This window comes from Neoarthrinium moseri (genome assembly GCF_022829205.1).
Source record: "Neoarthrinium moseri strain CBS 164.80 chromosome Unknown scaffold1_Wmoseri_CBS_16480, whole genome shotgun sequence".
In the NCBI taxonomy this organism is placed as follows: Eukaryota; Fungi; Ascomycota; class Sordariomycetes; order Amphisphaeriales; family Apiosporaceae; genus Neoarthrinium; species Neoarthrinium moseri.
The window spans coordinates 589,124-612,336 of record NW_026055115.1 but is presented as its reverse complement, the minus strand read 5'-3'; the positions used below and the strand labels follow the sequence as shown (position 1 = coordinate 612,336).

At 52.7% G+C, this 23,213-nt stretch overlaps 7 protein-coding genes across 7 annotated transcripts; 5 read left to right on the top strand and 2 right to left on the bottom strand.

The window, feature by feature from the left end:
* Positions 1-1,387: 1,387 nt before the first annotated feature.
* JN550_000177 (uncharacterized protein) lies at positions 1,388-2,597 on the top strand (the record flags this gene model as incomplete). Its single annotated transcript, XM_049313003.1, has 2 exons — positions 1,388-1,445; positions 1,561-2,597. The coding sequence occupies 2 exons, from the start codon at positions 1,388-1,390 to the stop codon at positions 2,595-2,597; spliced, it is 1,095 nt and encodes a 364-aa protein (XP_049177466.1).
* A 2,033-nt stretch (positions 2,598-4,630) lies between these two features.
* JN550_000176 (uncharacterized protein) lies at positions 4,631-6,483 on the bottom strand (the record flags this gene model as incomplete). The annotated part of the gene is made up of 6 exons (XM_049312992.1): positions 4,631-5,139; positions 5,248-5,315; positions 5,368-5,750; positions 5,807-6,051; positions 6,166-6,301; positions 6,388-6,483. 6 exons carry the CDS (start codon positions 6,481-6,483, stop codon positions 4,631-4,633), a joined length of 1,437 nt encoding a protein of 478 aa, XP_049177465.1.
* A 2,679-nt stretch (positions 6,484-9,162) lies between these two features.
* Positions 9,163-11,115, bottom strand: JN550_000175 (uncharacterized protein; the record flags this gene model as incomplete). Its single annotated transcript, XM_049312981.1, has 1 exon — positions 9,163-11,115. The coding sequence occupies one exon, from the start codon at positions 11,113-11,115 to the stop codon at positions 9,163-9,165; it is 1,953 nt and encodes a 650-aa protein (XP_049177464.1).
* Positions 11,116-11,682: 567 nt separating this feature from the next.
* Positions 11,683-12,696, top strand: JN550_000174 (uncharacterized protein; the record flags this gene model as incomplete). The annotated part of the gene is made up of 3 exons (XM_049312970.1): positions 11,683-11,907; positions 11,975-12,042; positions 12,114-12,696. 3 exons carry the CDS (start codon positions 11,683-11,685, stop codon positions 12,694-12,696), a joined length of 876 nt encoding a protein of 291 aa, XP_049177463.1.
* Positions 12,697-14,193: 1,497 nt separating this feature from the next.
* Positions 14,194-17,432, top strand: JN550_000173 (uncharacterized protein; the record flags this gene model as incomplete). The annotated part of the gene is made up of 5 exons (XM_049312959.1): positions 14,194-14,273; positions 14,345-14,531; positions 14,591-17,060; positions 17,122-17,326; positions 17,393-17,432. The coding sequence occupies 5 exons, from the start codon at positions 14,194-14,196 to the stop codon at positions 17,430-17,432; spliced, it is 2,982 nt and encodes a 993-aa protein (XP_049177462.1).
* A 2,139-nt stretch (positions 17,433-19,571) lies between these two features.
* On the top strand, positions 19,572-21,170 carry JN550_000172 (uncharacterized protein; the record flags this gene model as incomplete). The annotated part of the gene is made up of 4 exons (XM_049312948.1): positions 19,572-19,990; positions 20,045-20,598; positions 20,663-20,702; positions 21,005-21,170. The coding sequence occupies 4 exons, from the start codon at positions 19,572-19,574 to the stop codon at positions 21,168-21,170; spliced, it is 1,179 nt and encodes a 392-aa protein (XP_049177461.1).
* Positions 21,171-21,785: 615 nt separating this feature from the next.
* Positions 21,786-22,944, top strand: JN550_000171 (uncharacterized protein; the record flags this gene model as incomplete). The annotated part of the gene is made up of 3 exons (XM_049312937.1): positions 21,786-22,077; positions 22,203-22,541; positions 22,595-22,944. 3 exons carry the CDS (start codon positions 21,786-21,788, stop codon positions 22,942-22,944), a joined length of 981 nt encoding a protein of 326 aa, XP_049177460.1.
* Between the last annotated feature and the right edge of the window lie 269 nt (positions 22,945-23,213).

Genomic DNA, 23,213 nt, shown 5'->3' with positions numbered 1-23,213 from the left:
GAACACCTAGGCCTTGTTCGGTACCGTGTGCAGATCTTCGTGATTCCGACGATCACTCCTCTGTACGAGTTCATTGAACGGGGACTTGCAGCCTGTACAGTTGATAGGACTCCGTAGTCTTCTGGGCCTCGAGGCTAGATGGAGTGACAGCGGGAGTCTGGGACAGCTTATTGGCAGCCTTGCATCTCGGAGACCAAGCTATATGCCAGTATGATTATACAATTGAACCATGAGTGAAAATCCGATATTCTCTAAAACTAAGCGATTGAAAAATCCCCGATTTGACAGGAAACTTCACAAGTAAAAGGCCGCTTCAAAAGCTGGCAATCGGGGATCGCAGCTACGTACCATTTGCACTCGATGCATGTGATGAATCAATGTGATACATCAAGTGTGCCAATAGCCCGAAGTCTCCGAATGAGTCAGAGTCATAGCACAGAATATATAAAGACCATTTATCTCCTTTGGAGATCCGTAGGCACGGTGGCTTTCGACAGATACGATGTCCAAGTGATCACATTGTTTCGTTCAATGATCGGCAGCGGCAGGCAAACTCGATGAACCCCTTGGCGTTCCGCGTCCTCACCCAATTGGCTGAGGGGCAAAGCCTCACTGCACCTTAAACAAAGCTGGAATTATTCCCCTTCAAGGATTCGGGGTCTTTATCAGGGACTTATGAACCAATTAACCATTCAATGCGGCATGAAGGTTCACATATAGTTCCACAATCCTTCTAATACATGGATTGGACGACTTCGTGCTTGGGGGACAGGGTTTGAGGCCCAGCAGGCAATGGAGAGCCCCAAAGTCTACCCGTCACACCTTCTAGTCGGGATCCTACCTTGGCCACGGCACTCGAGCATGTTGTCACACCTTGTTTCTGACTTGGCACCTCCACAGCAGCTTATCACGAGAAACAGGCCCGATGTCATACGAGCCAACCCCAAAGCCCAGAAGCACGACAACAGCGTTGCAAACAGACGGGGCACGGGTTCAGTTTCAACTCTCCAATCGAGGTGCAATGCGACAGGAAGTACCTGCCGAAGAGGCCCCAGGTCTCTCGTAAAAGCGGGCGCCAATTGACACTGCAGCCGGTATTCAGACGTTTTCAAGACAGATGCTGCTCGGCTTACCGCGTGCATGATATACACTGCAGAAGTCTGCACTGTGATACTTTGGCGCCCTCGGCCAATGCAGCACGCCTCACTTTCTACCCGGAGTCGGGGGTTCGCCTCCTCTGGCAGAATAAGAAACCCTAAAGACATACAAAAAGATGACTGTCGTCTTGTCACTTTATGCCAATGACAAGTAGCGATATCCCATGTTAGTCCCTCTGTTTTACCCTTTGACCACGGCAATTACTCCATTCCCTCTTGCAACGAAGACTATGCCTTCCATAATACAGCAATTACCAAGCGCCGTCGATTACAGAGGGCAGATCATTGGTAAGTCTTATATCTTGTTCCCGATAGCCGAGCCGCCGGCCCTAATTATATTTGTCTATTGTAGAGAATTGCGAGTTCATCTCCAGCAAAAATGACTATATTACTGTAATCACAGCCAAAGAGGCTACTGGCGAGTGGAAGGCCGTGGCATTACGATCGAGTGACGACAACCGCGAGGCACTGTTGTCTTCCGAGCCTTGCGACTCTGAAGAAAAAGCAAAAGAGTCTCTTTACATCAAATCCGCCGAGGCTACCGCTGTCTACATCAAGACCAATGGTTTCGCCCTGTTGCGGGATCTGAAGAAGGGCGATACCGACACGGACGATGACGAGACTGCATCCGTGGTATCCGAGCGCTCTGCGTCATCCACTGCCGCCCTCTCTGTATGGTCAAGCTCTGATGAGGAGCTCATAACACCAGCCTCTTCATCACCGAAAGGCGGCCGCCCAGCTACCAAGGTCATTCGCAAAGGCCACAAGAGTGCCAAGACGCGGCAACCCCGAGATTGCAAGGGTGAAGACTCGGACGACAATCTAGACGCTCCCCGGTGCATCGTGAGCACTGTGCGTCCACCTGGAGGCTCTCGATACCCTGCCGCTCCTTCCCCTGACTGTCACCCTCCTCCGCCTCCACCTACATATCGTGGCGTTGGAATGATGCCTATGCAGAATCCGCCTCCTCCGCCTCCTCCAGGCATGGGAGGTCGCCCATTCGGCGCCGGGTTCCCCAATCTTTCGCCGCCGCCGCCACCACCGGGAATACGACCTGGGGGGCCAGTACGCGTGTACGACGTTCGACTAACCATCAGATGGCTCCATCATAGTGAGCAACGGGTTTTTGAGTCTTGCCGTGCCTCCATCCGAGCTCTACAGGACGCCTCACTGACTTACATCCGAAGCCATATGGATGCGTTTAACAATGTCACACCACTGGATCACTCGCCCAACAAGGTTTGGGCCTTGCGTGCCAACGTCAGGCAGGCATTTTTCGGCCCCGAGAAGTACGACATGAGTGGCTACCGAGGTGACGATCTCACAAAGCTGTTCAACGTTGTTGGGAAGAATGACATTCCCCGATTCGAAGTTGAAGTGGACTATGTCAGGCCTACGCCACCTGTTATCGTCACCCCATCCGGTGTTTTCGACGATTGATTGACCAATCATCGAACCCAGCGACTCTCTAAATGAGGCGGCTGCAGCTGCAGCTGCGAGCGGGGACTGGACTTCTGGTTGCTTCGGGGTCTACTATAACGGACAAGCGGGCTCGGACTCAAAAGGCGGTGATAAGCGGTTGAGAATATCAAGGCCAACTTCAATGGCTGTGGGATTGTATTGGCCGAAACGTTTCTCTCGAGCCCCTGGCCTGTCAGTGACTCCGAACTACTTGCATGCCGAGCTAGGTAGGACAAGAAGTAATGGAGCAAGCAGATCCGGTTTCTGTGGTAGACTCGGAGTGCTAGTGTGCGTCTCTATTCAATATTTGGTTGCATATTTGGGGGTGGATTGGTCTATTGTGTAACTTGTAAACTCCACGCCATTCGTTCACACTCCGTTCTTTCGGCCATATGCCCCTGCACTCATTCCGTGATCGTGCCGGTTCTCTGACGTGTAATCTGCAGCATAAGCTGTTGCATGCTCCACCGTGTTGGTTCCTATGGTTCATCAACCGATTCTGAATCATTCAGAGTGGTGCAAACTCGGGTTCTGCATTTATCTGCCGTGTCCCGGGCTATGTTCCTGGACCAATCCTTTCGTGGGGTTTAGCTTGGCAGAAATGTCTGCACGTCATGAGGAGGACCAGGGACAGCTTTTGCTTGGGGTGAGTTGTTCCCTATCGTTGGGTCAATATTCCCTGTTTCTTCATCTTCCCCTCCGTCCGGCTCGACTGTGAACAGAACTTTGGCCATATGTCCTAAAGCATTCAAAGTCGGCCTTGTAATGGCCCTGTTCGTTGGGGCATTATAATCAGAAAATCTAGGGCCACTAGTTGCGCTTTGATATATTTAGATTTAGTGTTCATTTTCTTGGAAGTTTTGGTATTGTTCCATTAATATCATTATCAACTGGTCGGTAAAGCTAGTCAGTCCTCCCCCTGTCCAATATTGCAGAGCCTTGTAAAGCTTCTGAGCATGCGACAAATTGACCCGGCCCAGTAGCGGCGGTATCGACTCGGGTTGAAAACCAACGTGTTGCATTGTCAGGGGCGGTGAAGACTCGGTGAAGCGACCAATAATCTCACCGGCTGCGGTTGCGGCAGCCTCCAGGCCAGTGCACCCCAGTAGTTCCTTCCTTGTGGGCCGGCATCGGTTAGAATTCTCTCCCCCATGAGTGCTGTTTCTACATGGTGACTTGATCACTCATATTATTGACCGCTGTATTGTATGGGACTTCGTCTGAGTCGAAATCCGACGTGGAATTATAAGCTGCAGGAGTAGCAATGATTGTCTCCTCCTGGCCAGAGGAGCCAGGCCAACCTTGAATGACACAGTTTCACTCATGCACCACTAAAGTAAATTGATCTCTATGTTTTACTGGCTGATCCTAGATTCGATACAACACCAAAATGATTCCAAACTGATCTGACCGATTAGGGTACGCCAATGAATGCCCAGAGTCTACATTTACATAAGCTGACCGCCCGGCTCTTATGATGATGTTGTACCGGAACCCACGAGATACGTCCGTGGCTTGCATCACATCTGCATGGTTCACCTCAGTGCATTCAAAACTATCCTTCTGTATGCAGCCTCTCTTCATTACAGGCAAAGTGACTGCTCTGCCGACAAGGTTTAACTTGTCTACGTAAACCGACCAATTATCGATCCCGCTTCAATGTCGCCGCTCCGTTCTGGTGAAGGACCTTACGCCTCGGGGTACTCGAGGGATTCGGATCACGATTCGGCCATAAGAAGTTCGCAGCAGAAGGTATGATTGTGATCTGAGTGATGTCCTGCTTCTTAGGAAGGTACCTGACTGAAACAGATATCCTCTATGCCGCCTGGGTATCTATCAAACAAGTGGTCTGAACCGTTGATTACATCACCCTCGAAAGCATACTAGCATCGAGTCTTTATTTTCAGCTCCATTTGACCATGGGTCTATTATTTCTTCAACTTGACGAGCATCATTGAGCATCTAGCTAAGTGTCGTATATAATTTGCTGTTTCTTTTTCTGAGTAGTTCTGTCACAATGATCCGCCTAGATGCCCCTGAATTGGCAACACCATCGCTCGGTCATTCTCTCCACTCCATTGGTCTGGGAGACGGTCGCCGACATATCCGGTGTCGCCGCCACGAAATGGGAGCTTCTTCTCCAAGGCGACAAGCTCGACGTCGCTGCGATTGGCAGTGTGCCCTGCGACAGTCCACTCGTTTTGGACCGTTATCTCGTTGCTTGTGCCGTACTTGCTGAACTTTGGTTTTCGTTTCACCCCAAAGAACTCCATACCTCCCGCTTCTCCCTTTTCATTTGGCCCAATAGCTGCAGACGATTTAGAGTTGAATAGACGGTGACTTATACCGGATTTAGCGCTTGTGTATGGATACGTTTGTGGACCGCGAGTTGTCCGGTTTTGTGAACCGAAGACAAGTGGAAAGACCTTGGATAGAAGGGCTCTTATTGCAGGCATACATGCACATACGATGCCGATAGAGATTTCGATCGTCGACCAATAGCCCACCTCAACGTAATCCTCTAGGAACGGCATCAGTATCACTCCGAGTGAAGTCAAATTTGTTCCTTCTTGTCCGGCGCCCCGTGAAGCTGTCCTCTGTTGTTTCGGCTTATGGTAATAAAACTTACGGGTTACGTTCTTGGTTGAACCAAACTCGATCAAGGATCTGAGGCGAAGTATGCTGACCAAAGTAACACTGAGAAATCTGTTAGAAGCGAAGTTGAAGCCCTTTGCAAGGTACAACCTACAAGAACCCGACCATGAACATGGCAATGATCTGAATCTTCTTCTTTATGGACATGGTCAGACCGACCAGGAGATACATGGGAAGTATCAAAGTTGCAATGTCCAATGCGATATTCACCGCAGCACCAGACCATCCAAGGTAGTTGATGTTGACGCACTCGGCCGTGTACTCGCCATCCCACGCACGCCAGGCCCCTTCAATGGGTGAACACTGGAAAACCACAGCCAGACTGTAGGCAATTGCGTAGCCTGCGTTCAGTCCTAGAAGAATGTAGACGGCGACACGGAAGCTCGTCTGCGGGAACACACGTAGGTAGAAGAATAATATAGAGATCTTGTTGAGCCCAAGCGCCACGGCGTAGAGTATCTCCTCCCAATAGAAGTGCTTTCCGACATCGTCAGCAGGCAAGCTCATCGTACATTGGTGACGGGAATACATACGTAGAGGATGGAATTGATGTCATCCGACGACACGTTCCACATATCCAACCCGAGGCCGTAGTTGGAAAGAGGTATCGTTAAGGCACCCATAGGTATCAGAATGGCCGCCACTACCGAGATAACAGAATCGTCCATGCCCCATGTGCGCGCGCGTAGTCTTTCCAGACATCTTATGAAGAATGCCACTAGGCCTATGATCATAAATGCTAGACCGAGATGCCATACCAGTCCCGTTCTGTCCTCGCCTGTGATACCGCATGTATTATAGGAATACTTCTCGGCCTCTTTTGCGAAGAAGAACCAAAGTCAGTAACCCCAGACTTATGCGTGTAGACAATCGATTCGACGGTGTTTCTTACGTAGGGCTTCCCGGATCGAGCAGTTTGACAAGATGCAAGTCTGGATCTTGGCTTTGAGCGTACTGTTGGTGCAGATACATGTTATATTGCTGATCGAGCAAGCTGATTGAGCGGCTTCGCCGTATATACAGGTTGACTGTTTATCAGTTGTGTCAGCAGCTATCCCGCTTCGTTTACATCTGTACCATACGAACATGTATCGCAAAAGTTTGATCAACTTACTCCACAGGCGGGCACCGTCAGGTTACCTAAGGTCGTGGTAGCTGATGCAACCACAGCACGAAGCAATAACAATGATACCAACGTGAGAACCTTCATCTCATCTCCAATTCGTGACGGAGCCCGTATGCACTGTCATAACTTGTACCAGCATCAAAAGTTCATACACACCACAGAAGTGTTTGGAGAGCGAAAGCACGGGACAGCAGTTCCTCCGGCAGTGACAGGGGGCCCGGTTGACGCTTATAAGAGAACCCGAATAGACGGGTTTGTTTCCATCAGAGTAGCACCCCCTTGCATTTGGGAGTGGGGTGGCTTTAAGTCGAAGTAGCCTCTGGGTCGTGTTCGAGGCAAGGTCGGCTTGTGGGGAACCCATCGGATAGTCGTCTACTACATCGTACGTGCGAATCTGCGTGTGATGGATACTACCCTGGCTACCCTTCATGCCTGCTAACCAGGTTAGACGCCAGATTGTCATGCCCTTGCCCCAAAGAGAATCATCTTTGATTCCCAATCTGCTGAATCGCTGAACGTGGTACGGGATTCCCAGGATCCGGACTGGGCCACGGATGCAAGAGTATTCAGAGGCGATCAAGGCGGATAGGAGACGCTATGGTCGTTATTCAAAGGTGTAAAAACTGGGCCTGTATATCTCCCATGATATTCGCCAGCCCGGCGGTATGGAATTCACATTCATCCAATTCGACTGCTTCACGCGAATGCTCTTGGAAGAGAGGTTGAACTCGTAGGGAATGGCACCGAGAGATACGGCCGACAAGATACACGAGCACTGTACCTAACCAATCGTAGCATCCAGGCGAACCCTGTCACTGTCAAACTGTGATGAGTGAACATGCATCCTATACCCCACCTACAGTACACCTAGGCTCGCATGCAGGGCGACACTAAACGGGACGAACTATCCGCGCAGTATATCTAGAACAGGGTACGGTGCCGGGATCACATCAGCCTCGCCTGCAAGGGCCGCCCGGATGGTGGTACTAGATTCGGATGCAATCATGCCTGTGCGGTAACTAATGCTGCTGACGCGGAGTCACGACGACGAATACCTGCCCACGTCTAGCTCGATTTCGCCGAGAGATCCCTGTGGTCTGATCAGGTAGATCGGCAAAATGATTCCACCCTGGGGAAATAAGTGTTTTGCTGATGATCTGCGACTGCAACTCGAGATAGGGCAGATGATGGCTTGTTCAAGTAACGTCTCTACGGTAAGAATTATTCCGCACTTGGAAAAGCCAACTTAGTAAAGCTTGGCGTTGACATTAGCTGCAGCTTGAGAACTGCCGGATCTAGCAAATTCTGAACTAATGGCCCTCTTGGTGCTTGGACACCCAGTACCACCTGAAAAGTTGGATCTGCAGTTTCTTCAAGTGCCAGTCTGTCCAGCACGCCTTTTTGGTAATGTGTAACAACAGAGCCTTCGTTGTCGAGCAGAGCCGCAGAGATCGCGATAGTGGGTTACAATGAGATCTCACGAGGTGGAGATTCGATTTCGACCCGCATGCGGGGAATATCCTTGCACGAATCGTCCATCATTAATAAGTTAGATGGCGCGCTATCATGAAATCACGTCGAGAAAGTCCTTCTGGACACTTTCCTGGAGAAAATATCGGATGTAGATCTCACGGGCTCGCGCGTAAGATGAGACCTCTCTGCACGTTCCCTTTGGCAGGCTACTGCAGTTAATCGCTCTGCCCAAAAGGGTGAAGCCCTAGCTACGGATGACTACCAGTTCTGCAGATCAGTTTTAGCTCAATGAGCCAGCTCGACTGACACTGCTGTTAGTGATATAGTAGTTAGCCATGGAATATCTGACAAACTTGCGGGGTAGGCATCTGGTACCTTTCGGTCACAGCATGCCGCCATTGTGCGTCCACGATGAGAAGCTTCATGGCTCCAGCACCCGGGCCAACCTACGACAGATCGAGCAAGTCTAGAAGCTGTGTAATATAGCAGCCTAGCCCTGTCCTCGTCTAGTTTCTTTGGTTGGGATTCTAGCAAGCCCATTGCCGATCGTGACTACACCCGGCACTACCTGTAAGAAATAAGCTTTGCCACCACGAATAGACAATCCCACGTGGCACCGCACTTTTCTCCCCCCTAATAAAATTACGAGGACTAAGTTGATGTTCGTACACACCTTTTGTCTTCTGCCACACGGCCATTCGTATTTCGCCAGTGCTCGAACGACTGACTATTGCGAGATGTGCAGCCACGGTCTGTTGGTTCATCCATGAGGGTTCCGGCCGTGACAACCGACACGACACTGGCTTCGCGCAGCTTGATGGTAACGGATACCACTATCGAAGCCTAACGCTTCTCTGATAAATGAAAGGTGACGATCAGCCAACAGATATCGTAGACTCCAGCACTAGACGAAGAGTACTCCGGCAGGTAAAGCCCGCCGTAAACGGGCCTGAAGCTTGCGGTATGTCTTCCATTGGTCTTGTATATAGCAGAAGATGCTGTTAGTCAGCCAGTACAGAATGTATGCCTTTGTTTTTACACGACGAATGGACCAAAGTCTTAAATAGAAGGAGCAAAGGCTGGACGCGGGAAGACGTAGACCACATTCAAGTATAGATTCGTCGAGATGTTTCTCCGTTTTGACTTCCTATCAGATGCCAGGACACTTGCACACTCTGGTTCAGTTCAGCCATAACTAATGCGAGTAAGAGAAAGGTCAGAACGCAAGTTAACCCTTGTTTGGTATTGACCCCTCAACGCCTGAAATGATCTCTATCAAGGTATCTAGACTCAAGCATCCTCCTTGTTCTTGCCTCGCCCAGACCGCTTCTTGCGCTTCTTCGACTTGCCCTCGATGACATCGTTCTCAGCCTCAGCCTGATCTTTGCCCCCCGTAGGCGCATCGCCTCCAAACGCGAACGCCGGGCCCTCCCTCTCGGCCTCGGCACCGAAGTTGTCCTTACGCCACTGCCGTAAACGGGCCTTCTTGCCTAGCCTCTTCTTGTCCTTGGCTCTCTTGTCATCAGGTCGGAAATGGGCCAGTTTCTTTAGGCCGACGAACTCGTTGAGGGCGGCATCAGATGGGGCCATCAGAATATCCGTGGCCGTTAGACCATACGATGCCGGCCACGTCTCGCGGTATGCGAACTTGGACTGGTCCTTGGCCTTGGAAGAGCCGGCGAGAACGTCCGGGTCATCCAGGTCCATCTTGGCGTCGACGAGCGCTTCGATCTTGGAACGCTCCTGTCGAGCCTCCTTTTGGCTTGCCAAACGCTCCTTCTTGCGATCCTTGGAGGTCTTCTGGCGTTTGCGGGATGGGCCGTCTTCGTCGTCGTCGTCCTCCTCCTCTCCCCCTTCTTCAGTGCCCTCTTCCACGTCTGAAAGGGTGACCTTCGGTTGTTCTTCGTCCTCGAAATCAGGGATTAGATCCTTGATATCGATATCATCATCCCACTTCGGCTTCTTGATCTTGCGCTTTTTGCCGCCAGCTTCATCATCGTCGTCGTCAGAAGGACCTTCTCCTTCTGCATAGTATTGCTCGCCGAATCTCTTGTTCATCTCCTCCTCCCATTTGTTATCATCCCATGCATCATCAAGGAAGCGCACCCAGTCCTCGTCCTTCAGGTCCTTGCCGGAAAGGCCAGCGGCCTTCTTGATCTGCTTGAGCCTGGTCTCAGCCTCCTCGATCTTGAGCTTGCGCAGGCGGGCGCGCTCCTCCCGACGTTCCTGCTTCTCAGCCTCCTTGCTCTCACGCTCGGCGTCTCGCTTCTTCTGTCGGGCCGTCTTCTCGTCGCGACGGACTGACTTGGCAGCGGCCACGTCTCTTGCATAAGACTTCAGAACCTCGTTGCTCTTGCTGGGATCCTCGAAGCGCAGGTTATATGCAACCTCCCATTCGTCGGCCTTGTCGGGTTCTTCCTCGTCATCCGACTCGAATGCTTGCCACTTGTTTTGCGTGGGCTCGACCCAGGCACGAGCAGCCAAGAAATTGGACAAGTAAAGCTGAGGATCCTTGTCGGCGTTCGCGACGTCGAGCTTCACCGCGGGCCTGGACTTGGACTTCTTCACGTTGGCGGCCCGGGAGGGATGCATGCCGTCGTGGAGCTCGGCCTTGACGCGTGCTGCCTCTCCCTTCTTGGGTTTGATGAAGTTGTCGTCGCCATCGTCGTCCTTTTCTCCGGCTGCTCCCTCATTCTTGATCTGTGCCTGGATCTCATCGACGATAGACTTCTGGAGGTCGCCTTGTTCTTGCGCATAGGTCCGGGGCTTATCCTCGTCGTCATCTGAGCCGATGTCACCGGCCAGAATCCTCTCGCGGTGATAGTCTTGCAGGTACACAGGCTTCTCCTTCTTGGGTTGGGGCTGGGCGGCGGCGGCGGCGGCTGCGGCGGCTGCGGCCTCAGCAGGAGTGTAGAAGCTGGTCTTGCCGTCGTATATGCGGGGGTCCTTGTTACGGATGGCCTCGAGGGTGGCGTTCAGCTCAGCATCGAGCTCTTCGGTGGCGAGATAGCCATCCTCGTCCTCGGTCTCGTCATCCGAGGAATCGTCATCGTCGTCCTCCTCCCCGGCCCTGCCGTTGGCCTGGCCCTTGTACTTTTCTTCTAGTCTGTGGCGCTCTTCGCGCTTCTTGTTGTACTCAAATCGCTGGGCGTACTCGTCGTTGACCTTGAGCTGTGCGCCGCCATCGGACTCGTCTTCGCTGTCGTCGAACAAGGCCTTTTGGCTCTTGGCGTTGGGCGCCATGGTGGAAGAGGTGTAAGAAAATGTAGAGGGATTCTCCGGGTGCCCGTACTCGGGTCGGGTGTAGTTCGAGCTTAACTTGAAATGTCTACAAGTCAGCGGCAGCAAAAATCCAACACTGCGAAGGACGTATCGGCCCGCTGTCTGTCCGTGTCGGGGTTCCAAACGTGGGATCTTGTTCGCAGAGCTGCAGACACTGACTGGCCGTTCGACGACCGCAAATTTGGCTGGCAGCGGATTTCCCAAGCTCTGGAACTTTTTTTTCTGCCACGGGCTGGCGGGGCGCTTTAGCTCACTAACGCGTGAAAAAGGGTAGCGAGAATTTAGGCGGTGACAGCGTCGGTGGCAGCGTCGGTGACAAGATGTTCCGTGATGCTGGACGGCCAGTTCCAAATTCCCAGAGCGTCCACGGGGGCCCGCACTAGTCCGTTACGGGCTTAATGCGGGCTGTCGCGGGCGTCCCCATGGCCCATGGCCCAAGGATGGCGCTTGCCCCCCCCCCCAGCAGCCGCCGGCAGGGCCTAAGCACCCAGCAGACAGGTCGACCCGGGACGTCGTCATGCTACATACATGGAAGCGAATCTCTCTGCCTGTCCCACCTATCACGCCGGAGCAGAACCTCATCCAACCTCCATCCTTGATCCGCGACAGCAATCCCCCGACAACGAGAAACCAGCAGCACCGACATCTTCACACCCACAGCTGCAGGCACACAACGACCACACCATGGCCGAAGCTCCGAAACCGAGCAGCAGCGTCAAGCTAGTGCTGCTGGGAGAGGCAGCGGTTGGAAAGGTCCGTTGGCTCATGCATGGCCACCGACACATACTGACGGACACGCACCGCTAACACTCCGTCGCAGTCCTCCCTCGTACTGCGGTTCGTCAACAATGACTTCCAGGAGAACAAGGAGCCCACGATCGGAGGCGAGTCATTCCCCGAAACCAGATACACACATGCCCTTGCCATCCCCATCCCCATCCCCGACATCAACCTCACAGGACGCTAACCTGGCATGCCACCGCAGCCGCCTTCCTGACCCAGAAGTGCAACCTGCCCACGCGGACCATCAAGTTCGAGATCTGGGATACCGCCGGCCAGGAGCGCTTCGCCTCGTTAGCTCCCATGTACTACCGCAACGCCCAAGCCGCCCTCGTCGTCTACGACCTGACCAAGCCCACGTCCCTCGTCAAGGCAAAGCACTGGGTTGCCGAGCTGCAGCGCCAAGCCTCGCCCGGCATCGTCATCGCCCTCGTGGGCAACAAGTTGGATCTGACCAACGAGTCCGGCGACGCAGACAGCGAGGCGGCAGACGGCGACGAGTCCGGCGATGCTAGGAAGATATCGACCGAGGAGGCCCAGGCATACGCCGAGGAGGAGAGCCTGCTGTTCTTCGAGACAAGTGCAAAGACGGGCCACAACGTCTCCGAGGTCTTCACGGCCATCGCAAACGCAATCCCAGAGACGTCGTTGAAGAGCACGAGAGGCCCGGGCGCCGCGAACGCTGTAAGCCGGGGTGGCGATGAGCAGCGGGTGAATCTCAACGGGCCGAGGGAGGCTGCCAAGGAGGGCTGCGCGTGCTGATTGAGGACTTTCGGGCAGGCAGTCCGAGGTAGAAGGGTTGGTTGGTCAAAGTTATCATGTGCTGTATGCCGGGCCATATTCGCCCGCGCTTTGTTTTTGCTTGGTTTTGTTTTTTTGGAGGCATTGATCCAGGGGTTCGGGCTCAGTCTCAGCGCAAATGTGTTTTGTGTTTTTTTTTTTTTTTTTTTTGTGGCAACGTTCTATCGCTTGCGGGACATGCCATATTCAGCAGATAATTTACGGGATTTCCATGTTAGAGATTCCAGTGAGACGAGAGCACCTGATCAGTGTCTATGGAACATGAACGAATACGACCGGCTAAGCCGAGTTGACAATTTTCGACGGATTACGTTGTGGGAGCCGTTGCGTACCGCATGCATACGTGTCTGCAGTTTGGCAGCGGTATAGTACTGTCGATTATATTTACCAATTCTGGGTCTACACTATGATGATACACCCGACGTTGGCCATGGCAGTTCTTCCATGTGGATTTGTTTCAGGTCAGGCAGACTCGTCGACAGGATAAAAATTGGGTGACCAGGAACTCTGAACGGAAGGGCTACTGAAGATCTATCAAAAAGAACGGAGCCCGTATCGAGAGGCGCCCCTGGGATTTGCGTACCTAGATATCGACAACAGGTGAGAGCACGCCGGCTACTTACCAGCACTATACCTGTGACGGAAGGACGAGTGCGAAGCGGGTCGCCCTAATTCGAGCTCGTCCAGCATTTGCTAGAGATGTCTCGGTCGGTTCGGTAAGAGCTGACTTGAGTCCAGCTGGTTAAAAAGTATCTGGGGAGCTTAACCCCGCTGCAACCCTAGCTAGAGACAGGTTCAGGGGGTCCCCTAGCTGTCATCCGCCATCAACCAGCAGTGGGCGCGCGCAAAGAACACCGACGGTAGTCGAAGAGGTCCTGTAGCAGGACAGACCAATGGAGGTATCTTATCTCGCAATGTCAAGGTGCCTGCCTGCAACAGGATGGAACTCGATTCCATGGCCGGTCGCAATTAGTCCCTCCTGGGCTCCAGGGCTGATTGCGCTCGCTAATAAAAGGACGCAACCAGGACTGCCAGGGGGCGCCGCCCTTTGGCCGTTGGTTACTCGCTGAAGCTACGGTGGCAGAAGTGGCTACAGGTAACCCAGGCACCCCGTGGCAGGCGTACCTAGTGCGTAAATGGAGAGACCAGGAGAGCCCCACTCCCGCTACGCCGAGTCCCGGGCTGCCAGAAGGGGACCAAAGGCACATTTGCTCGAGTGAGTGGTCAATTCGTCCCGGGGGGCCATCGCAAACAGACAACACGACAATTTCGCCGGAGGGGCCCCGATTCTCCTTAATCCAGCCGCCGGATTCGAACGACACCAGAGCTGAGCTGTGCCCGACAGCCATGGTCCAGCCGTTGCCTGAGCCAACTCTGCACGTCGAGATCCGATGAGGCCCTCCGCCTCGTGACATGACACGCTTTCCCCTCCCCTCCGACCTGTGACGACAATTCGCTATGTCGTGGGACCTGCTGCAGCGCTTCCTCGAGAGTGACGTCTTCAACCAGAACCCCTTCCTCTCGGTCTCGTATCTCTCGTGAGCTGCTCCCACCGCCTTGTCTGATCATGCCTGCGCCGTTCTAACCCAGATGCCTCCCTCCCTCCCAGGCGATATGCGGACCACGTCGGCATCCACTATGTGCTCTGCTCCAAGCTCCGCCAGTTCCCCTACGAGGACATCGAGTTCTTCCTGCCGCAGCTATGCCACCTTATAATCAGCATCGACAATGAGTCCATGGCTCTGGAGGAGTTCCTTCTGGACCTGTGCGAGGAATCCGTCACGGCGGCCCTACTGGTTCGTGGCCCCCCCGTTGGTCGTGAGCATTATGGCCTCATGTGCTGAATAATACACAGACCTTCTGGCTGTTCCAGACCTACTTGCACGATCTCGCTGCGACGCCGCAGGCACAAGCGTTCAAGACATGTAGGAGAGTCTACAACAAGGTGCAGCACATCGTCTTTGGCCTCTCGGACTCGGCGAGGCACGAAAAGATCAAGGACAATGTGCTCCCTGTCACGGTCCTGGCGAGCTTCGTGCTCGCGGGCATTGGTGTCCCGCTCCTGCCGCAATGGGCTGGCCCTCTTGCTGTCGCGCAAGCGAGACGAGAGAACTCGGACGGCGATGTCATTTCCGAAACCTCCCAGGCCGCCAAGATCACCAGGAGCCAGACCATGACCGCGCAGACGACGAGATCGAGACGTCGCGATCCGAACCGAGTCATCAGCGCGCCGACGACGGGCTCGCAAGAAAACCAATCCATCAAGGAACTGCCGCAATCACCAAAACCGCCGCACGTCGCAGTCTCTCGCCCCCAGTCTTCGAGTTCGAAATCGAAGGATACCCCTGAGAAGCCGCGTAAACCAGCATATATCGACAGCAAGATGCTCGATGCCCGCCTAAGCTCTTCATCCCTGCCCTTGCCGGATGTTCGATCCCCCAAGACTGTCACCCGCCCGGCAACCCCTGTTTCTGCTGGCCTACCTCGCCCAAACGATAGTCTGTCGCGAAGACATTCTCACCATGTCAAAACGCTACTAAGCCAGGCTGAGATGACCACGGCTCAGAAGGCCAAGTTGTTGCGACAGAACTACTTCCGCTGTCAGACGGCTTTTTTGACGGCACTGGAAGACATCTCGAATCGATTGGTAATCGTGCCAAAGCAAGCCCGTCTTAGTGCTCTACGTGCGGAGCTGGCACTTATCACCAGGGATCTGCCGGCCGAAGTAGATATCCCCATCATCTGTCCGCCAACTTTGGTAGACGGCTCCCCCTCCAAGAGCCGGCATCACAGGATAGTGAGAGTGAACCCGGCCGAGTCTACGGTTCTTAACAGTGCCGAAAAGGTGCCATATCTCCTCATGGTTGAGATCCTCCGTGATGATTTCACTTTCGATCCTAACTCCGCAGATAATCAGAGGTTGCTTGCAACGTTACTCGCTGAGCAGGGAAGCCGCAAACGATTGTTCGATCTTACAGACGCCCCCCGGATATCTACCAGTGAGCGCATAGTGGAGCCCGTCTCACTGGACGAGAAGGTCGATAGTGTTTTCGAGCCTTCTTCAGGTGACTTGGGAAGCTCGCCAATGTTGAAACCCGTGGACGATGAGGCTGCTAATAAGAAGAGTGGAAAGGTGCCATCGCGGCCGACGCGTTTGCCTAGCGATACAACCACCCTTTCCAGTCTGTCCGACTTGACGACGCCCCGGACCTCAGCAACGTCGACGTCGAGATCAAGTAGTCCTGGCGGTCTCCGGAAGATGACCATTACAAATCCGCGCAACAATTCTGTTGAGCAACCTGACTTTTCAGCTTTGGCTACGCACATGAGAACGGCTTCGCAGATGCTCGCGCAACTCGAGGCGACTAGTGGGAAGCGACCACGCCAGGAGGTTGCCGCCATTAGAGCCAAGATCATCGCGAGCATGCAAAATCTTGAGGAGCAGAACTTTGAGGTCAATGATAGTCAAGGGCCGACATTCGACATGATCATAGCGAAAGCAAGCGCTGCGAACGCTGCCTCGGAAGCTGCCGCGAACCCTGATGTTGATCATGAGTTGGAGCCTGCGATGAATGAAAGCGCTGGTCAGGCTAGAATGGAGAATGATGCCATGACAGGAGGTGTTCAGCGAAAAGGAGATCGTGATGATCCAAGCGCGGCGGTCTTTGGTGAGGCATGGCAACAGAAGAAGGAACGCATCCGGAAATCGTCGCCTTATGGATGGATGAAGAACTGGGATCTCGTCAGTGTCATCATCAAGACGGGAGCAGACCTGCGGCAAGAAGCGTTTGCATGTCAACTAATCCAAGTCTGCGACAAGATTTGGACCGACGCTGGTGTGCCCGTCTGGGTCAAGCTTATGCGCATCCTGGTCACTGGAGAGTCTTCCGGTCTCATCGAGACCATTACCAATGGCGTGTCGCTTCACTCTCTGAAGAGGAGTCTGACGCTTGCCTTGATCGAATCGGGACAAAATCCGAGACGGCGAATCGCAACCCTGAAAGACCACTTCGTCAAGACCTTTGGTGCAACAGACAGCGAACCATACAAGGCTGCCGTGGACGCATTCAAGCGCTCGCTTGCGGCCTACAGCATGATTTCTTACGTTCTCCAGTTGAAGGATCGCCACAACGGGAATGTTCTCATCGACAATGAAGGACACATTATTCACATCGATTTTGGCTTTATGCTGTCAAACTCGCCTGGCTCGGTTGGTTTCGAGGCCGCCCCGTTCAAATTCACGTACGAGTATCTCGAGGTTCTTGGTGGAGTTGGGTCGCCAGACTATGATGACTTCAAAAAGCTGTGCAAGCAGGCATTCCAAGGTGAGCGGCAGATAAGCGCCCCGCAAAACACGAATTCACTTTGCTCACAATTTGGTCATAGCCCTGCGCCGTTCAGCCGATAACATCATTGACCTTGTCAGTATGATGGGTCGAGATTCCAACATGCCTTGCTTTGCAGTCGGCGTTTTGCAAGCCACAAATACCTTAAGGCAAAGATTCCAGCTGCATCTGAGCGCTGACGAGGCCGAGAGCTTTGTGGAAACAGACTTGATTGCCAAGTCGTTGGGCAGCTATTACACACGACTGTGAGTCCCCCAGGTCCCCTATCGTGTCCGACAACTCGCTTTATGCGGTCGCTAACCCCAGCCTAGTTACGATACCTTCCAATACCGAACCCAAGGTATATACTAAACCGGCGGCTTGATAGACACTGGCAGACTAGACTTTTCGCGGGGGTGGAGGAAAACAAACGTGCATTGAATGGCATCGGGCGGCGTTGACGGCACCAAACACATAGACTCACGACGACACATTATACCAGGATAATCTCCGCCTAGGACAGATGAAGGACAACTGATGTTGGGATGGCCAGTTTCCTCGAGTGCTACCTGGGAAACTAGTCAGGCAGCACTGATGCAGCATTAGCAGTGTGCACTTAGATGGAGTTGAGAGAGCGTACTCGGAGCGGATACAACCCCGTGTGAATACAAGTCCGAATATTACAAAAAAATGAAGTACTGGGGAGGACCTGTTCCTCCTGTATCTACCACGAAGTGACAAGAATACACCCTTCGGTATGCTGGATGATCACTTGTAGATGCTTCGAAGTTCGGGTGACCTATTCTCATCTCTTCATCTACTGTTACTTGCCAGCATAATTCTTGGCATTCTATGCTTCATTAGACTACGATACTGTGTGCGAAGCCGCTCCAAGATTTCCCCCTACAATTATAGTATTTCATAGCATACCTTCCACACAAACGCCCAGAGGCACCAAAGACGTCAACACGCCGTCCGCTCTCGAGAATAAGCTAGTAACTGGCCAAACTCCGTACAGTGACCGCATCCAGCGCATGGGATGTAAATAGTCGTGCACAACTAGACTTGTGTACATTGGTCTATTAAAGTGCCCCCGGCTCTTCGACATTGGCTGCTGTTTTGGACGTGGAGACAGAGTGGGTGGAGGAGGCAACCTTTCGCCCCTGGATCTCCTTGAATCGGCCTCAGCGACACACCTCCAAATTGGAGCGGCGCCAGTTCCACTGGAGACATTGAGCCCATTCCGTGGACATCGAGACTACTGACGAACGTACTGTGAATGAGGGTTCTATCCCAGATGAAAAGGGAGCTGCTGCACAGAACGTGACAAGGCAAACCCCAGATCAGGCGGGAGGCTGGGCCGACAGTGCCCGTGTCTGATCACAACCCCCGCTATGAGCTGAGCCCCTCACAGGCTGAACTGTTTCTATTCATTGGCCACTCATTACGCTCTTCAGAAAGAGAGTACACCCGGGTCATCTATATTTCAGTTAGCAAAATGGTTCTCTGATATACAGGTCCTAAGACTAATGTACTCTGGGCCGCGACTACCACCAGCGCCTTACCCAGGCGCTCGAGCGACGTTATTCTGGAGCAATACTACAGCGAATCTGCTTGATCCCTCCAGCTAACCCATCCAGAGATTGACTTGGAGATGGGCGGAAGTGGAGTTGAGCAGGTAATGGATGGTTCAACCTTGGAAAAGTTGCGTTTGACAGCTCCGGCAATGCTGTGAGGCTTGTCGGTCCTTGTGTGAGGGTTTCCCCGGCTTCAGCTTCCGTGTGTCGGCTACTTGTACCCACCTTTCCGTCTCGTCGTCCACCGTGGTGTGACCCACGCACGGCCGGACGTACGGAACGCAATAGCACATAGACTTGCACAGCCCGTTCCAATTTCAATATACCTCTCTACGGAATATCAAGAACTAATACCTTGTCAGTAAGTCAGCGCTATGTCCGGTTCACTAGTTCCTCACAGATACCGAGGCATATCAAGAATCTTGTGAGGCCATCGCAACCTAAATCAAGCGAATAACGCAGTAATACCATTATCCTACGGGTGTCCGAGCGTGCTTTATTTCCGACTTCTATTTCTACAATATACTCAGGCCGGTTACCTCGAAACGAGTCAGCTGATACAACATCTGTCAAATAGGACCACACGGATGATATGAACCTATCTGTATCATGCAGGAAATTGGGCTGCAAAGGTTGAAGGCGGGCCCCTTTCTGCTTGTAGGTCTACACCAAAGTTGGGGTCGAAATTGATGGATTGCACCTGAAGCCACAGAGCCATTCCGAGTTGGTAAAGGTGGCGCGTGTCAGACAACCCGATGCGCATTCTGCCTTGCCGCCTTCCTACAGCAAAGTTGTCGATTGGGCCAGAACAGCCACCACCGGACGGCTGAGCCCCTCCTGATGCAGCAGATCATCAGCACACATATCAAGCAATGGCAGGCAGCCTGAATGACTTGAGATCGCAACCCATCTCTTCCACTCACGTTTGCCAGGAATGGACCCTCTGAGTCTGTCGGCGTCGATTGCCGGCTTGCTTGGCGCGGCAGCGCAAGTCATCAAGCTCCTTGGCTATATATCCTCAGTTAAAAACGCACCAACGGCTGTTCAAGAGGCTGAGACTGAGGTGAAGCACATCGAGATCGCACTTCGGGGAATTCAAGAGTATTTGACGTCAATGGATCCGGTATACCAGCGACGAGCTGGTTTCATTCGGCTCGACGACTTGATTGCCACTCTTTCAGATGCGATGATCGTGTTTGATGAGTTTTATGGCCTGCTGCAGCAGCTTGCTCGCTCCGCGACTGTTATGGTTCGAATAATCTGGTTTCGATATTCTAAGCAGATCGAAGAACGCATCAGCAAGATACAGCGACACAAATCGTCCTTGAGCTTAATGCTAAACATCCTCCAATGGTACTTATCTAGGCAATCAGATTCCGAATCAACTTGGCGCTGACGTCTGAACAGTGAATCCGACCGGGAAGCATCCCGATCTCAAGGGGAACTTCAAGCAATGGTCCAGAGCATTCTCTACGAGAATAGATCGCTGAGGTCGAAGATGAGCCAACTACAAGATTCTTTTGATGCGCAGAGCACTTTCAGATGGCCAAATGGTGAAGAACCCAGTTCCAAGTATACGAGCATCAGAACACCCAGCATCGCTCCTGAGCGGGTGATACTGCTATCTGGGCAGAGCACATTTCGATTCACCTTTGAACCCACTCTGGAGAGCACCTGGGTGTATCGCAGGAACGAACTCAATGAATGCGACGCTTCGTTCATCAGTACAGCGCAACGATCGCATGCCTGGTCAATATTCTCTGGATATTCTCTCGCCAATATTTCGATCTTATCCGTGATAGCGATGCCAATCTCTACCAATAACCTCGTACATCGCAAGTTCTACGAAGATCCAGGAGATACTTCAACCGTCCAGTCCTCCACAGAGTTTTTATCGAGTGCTACTCGCGATTCGCGGGATTCCACCCCAGCAGAAGCAGAGACCAAGGTCTGCAGAGAGTGTCATAAGGGAAGCAATGCGCATCGAATTGGTCCAGTCTACAGCTGCTGACGTTGATCATCTAGCCGATCTCGAGCGGGCGTATGGTGACTATGCTTCTCGCATGTAAGCAACCCTGCCACCCAGAAGACTGTCTCTATTCTAATGGGTGCAGATGATGCTCAATGGCATGATAAATGTTTCAACTGCAGCCGATGTCAGAACCACATACATCAAAATGATGAACGTTTTCTCATGCTAGACGACGGGCCGTTGTTTTGCAGTCGCTGCATTTGCGATTGTGCTAACTGCGGGAAACGAGTCCAGAATCTCGCCTATCGCACAAGGACCGACTTCTATTGTCATGAGTGTGGCCGCTGTCACGACTGTTTGGCCAAGGCAATGGGTCCTGACCATACCGAAAACAGAGAAGGAATCCTTTGCGAGGAATGTCCGGAGGCAATGGCCAAGAGAGGTCACATAATCAAGCTTGTTAAACTCCATGACGCTGAGAGAATTCCGGATGAGTCTTCAAAACTCAGTCTCAAGAAACTCAACCCGACTCTTAGCGAAGCCACGACACTCCTCGACTAATTGAATGAATACAATGAGTACTATTCGGTTTCTATTTCCTGTAAATTACATTGTAGTCCCGGCGCTCTCAAATCCGTCGCTGCTTCGCTGGTGCTTGGTCAGAACCAAAAGAGGGAGCCACGTCCATGATCAGCTCCTTCCTTCTCCCCGACGGGAATCTTGGAGCGATGATTTGTTGGTCTCGGCCGTTTGGTCACGTCCTCCATCTAGAGACCATAGTTGCCCTTCGTTGTCCCCGCTACCTGGTAGGACTGGGTGAGCGTGAATCCAATAATGTTTCCCAGCTGTAATATTGACGCAGTTCCCACCTCTCATTGCATGTCACCAACATTCACCGCGGCCTGTAATTTTTGTTACGCTAGGCACGACGAGTGAATTCGAGAAATAGATGTCTCTACAATCTCGACTCCTTCTAGATGACCTGATGGCACATCCAAGTACAACGACCCGCTCTGATGCAATGCCAACATAGATCAACGCCTTCTATCCAACACCCCACCATCGACTACGTCCTGCAGAACCCAAGACACATCATCGTTGGTCAACTTTTGCCCACAGGCTTTCCGCGGAAGAATAAGTCACCGCAAGCAATATTTCCTTCCCACAACAGCAACAATGCCCGCACCCCAGGATTATGGCGGCGACTACCGCAGAGGACATCAATGGACACACTTTGAGCTGAACGCCGTGCTGGCCCTGATCTGCAAACGCGATCACCTTCGCCTCAGTCCTCTCGATTTCACGACCAAGCTTAACGAAACGCTCAACGGCGAAGGCGGAGGCTTAAGCCGTAGTGCCTATGACCGCGATATCCCCGTTGCAGACGTTAAGGCGCTGCTTCATCACATCAAGACGGAAAAGAAGGGTGCCTTGGCCTTCATTGAGAGACAGCCTGCACCTCATGTTCGTAAGTACCACGCGGGGAATATTCATCGACATCTTCCCATCCACTTGCAAGAAATTTGACCTTGCAAGGCATGCCCCTTCAAGATACCAGGCACGGTGAGAACAGCACTGACAACTGACTTTCAGTAACTCGAGCCAAGAAAAGGGCATTTGAGCGCAGCATGGCATTCGACGGCAGCAAGGAAGAGTGGGAGACGGGCCGTAAGGAGCAGGTCATGGCCAAGAAAGAAGCGAGACAAGCCCCGAGCGATGGGCAGCAGACTATCTTCACCAACAATCAGGGTGTTCAGATCGAGAGATGGGCCCCTGTTGGTCCCAACGGCGTTCCTGACCTTCGATATCATGGAAGAATGGATATAACTGGCACTGGGATTGCTGATCAGCCCTTCTCGAACCGCACAAACAGCCAAGCTTCACATGCTGTCTCCATGAGTACTGCGAGTCGCAACGGCTCATTTGGCCAAGGTGAGCGATCCGCGACCGATTCACTAAAATATTACAGAGCTGACTTTATTCAGCTTTGTCCCGTCCTGGAGCCCACGCTTTTGGCTCAGCAGCCACTCCTCTCACTCCCGGTTGGGGTGCTCCGCTCTCAACGGTTCCTACAACAGGAACTACATCAACAAATCCCCAAGGCACACCCTGGCTCGAGTATGATGATGTCCAAGCCAAGATCGATAGCATCACCTCAGCTGCCGCGCAGGCACCGAGCGCTCATCAGACCCGAGGCTCTTCAGGATGGGGCCAGGAAAACATGGCTCCTGATCGATCTCGACCTCCTCCACCTCCCTCGTTTGAGCAGGCCAACGCAAGACCCTGGCAGTCTCAGCCACCTCGTTACCGCGACCAAGTCAGAAGAAGTCAGTGATATTGCTCAACCACGATGTCTGTGGGTGCAAGTGGCACGCGACGCGCGCACTTGCGACTGTCCCTCGCCCATTCCACCTATTAGTATCATATCACGAGTGGACTTGAGCAGAGTAGAATGCAGCATGTTTTCTGAACCTTTGCATGCGAGTTATGGAAAAGGCTATAATGATATACAAAGCCTGCACGTTCCAGAACATAGGAGGACGCGTATTAACAATTTCCTTGTAAGGAGCGAGCTCAAGCCAGTCAAACAAACAGCGATGCCGA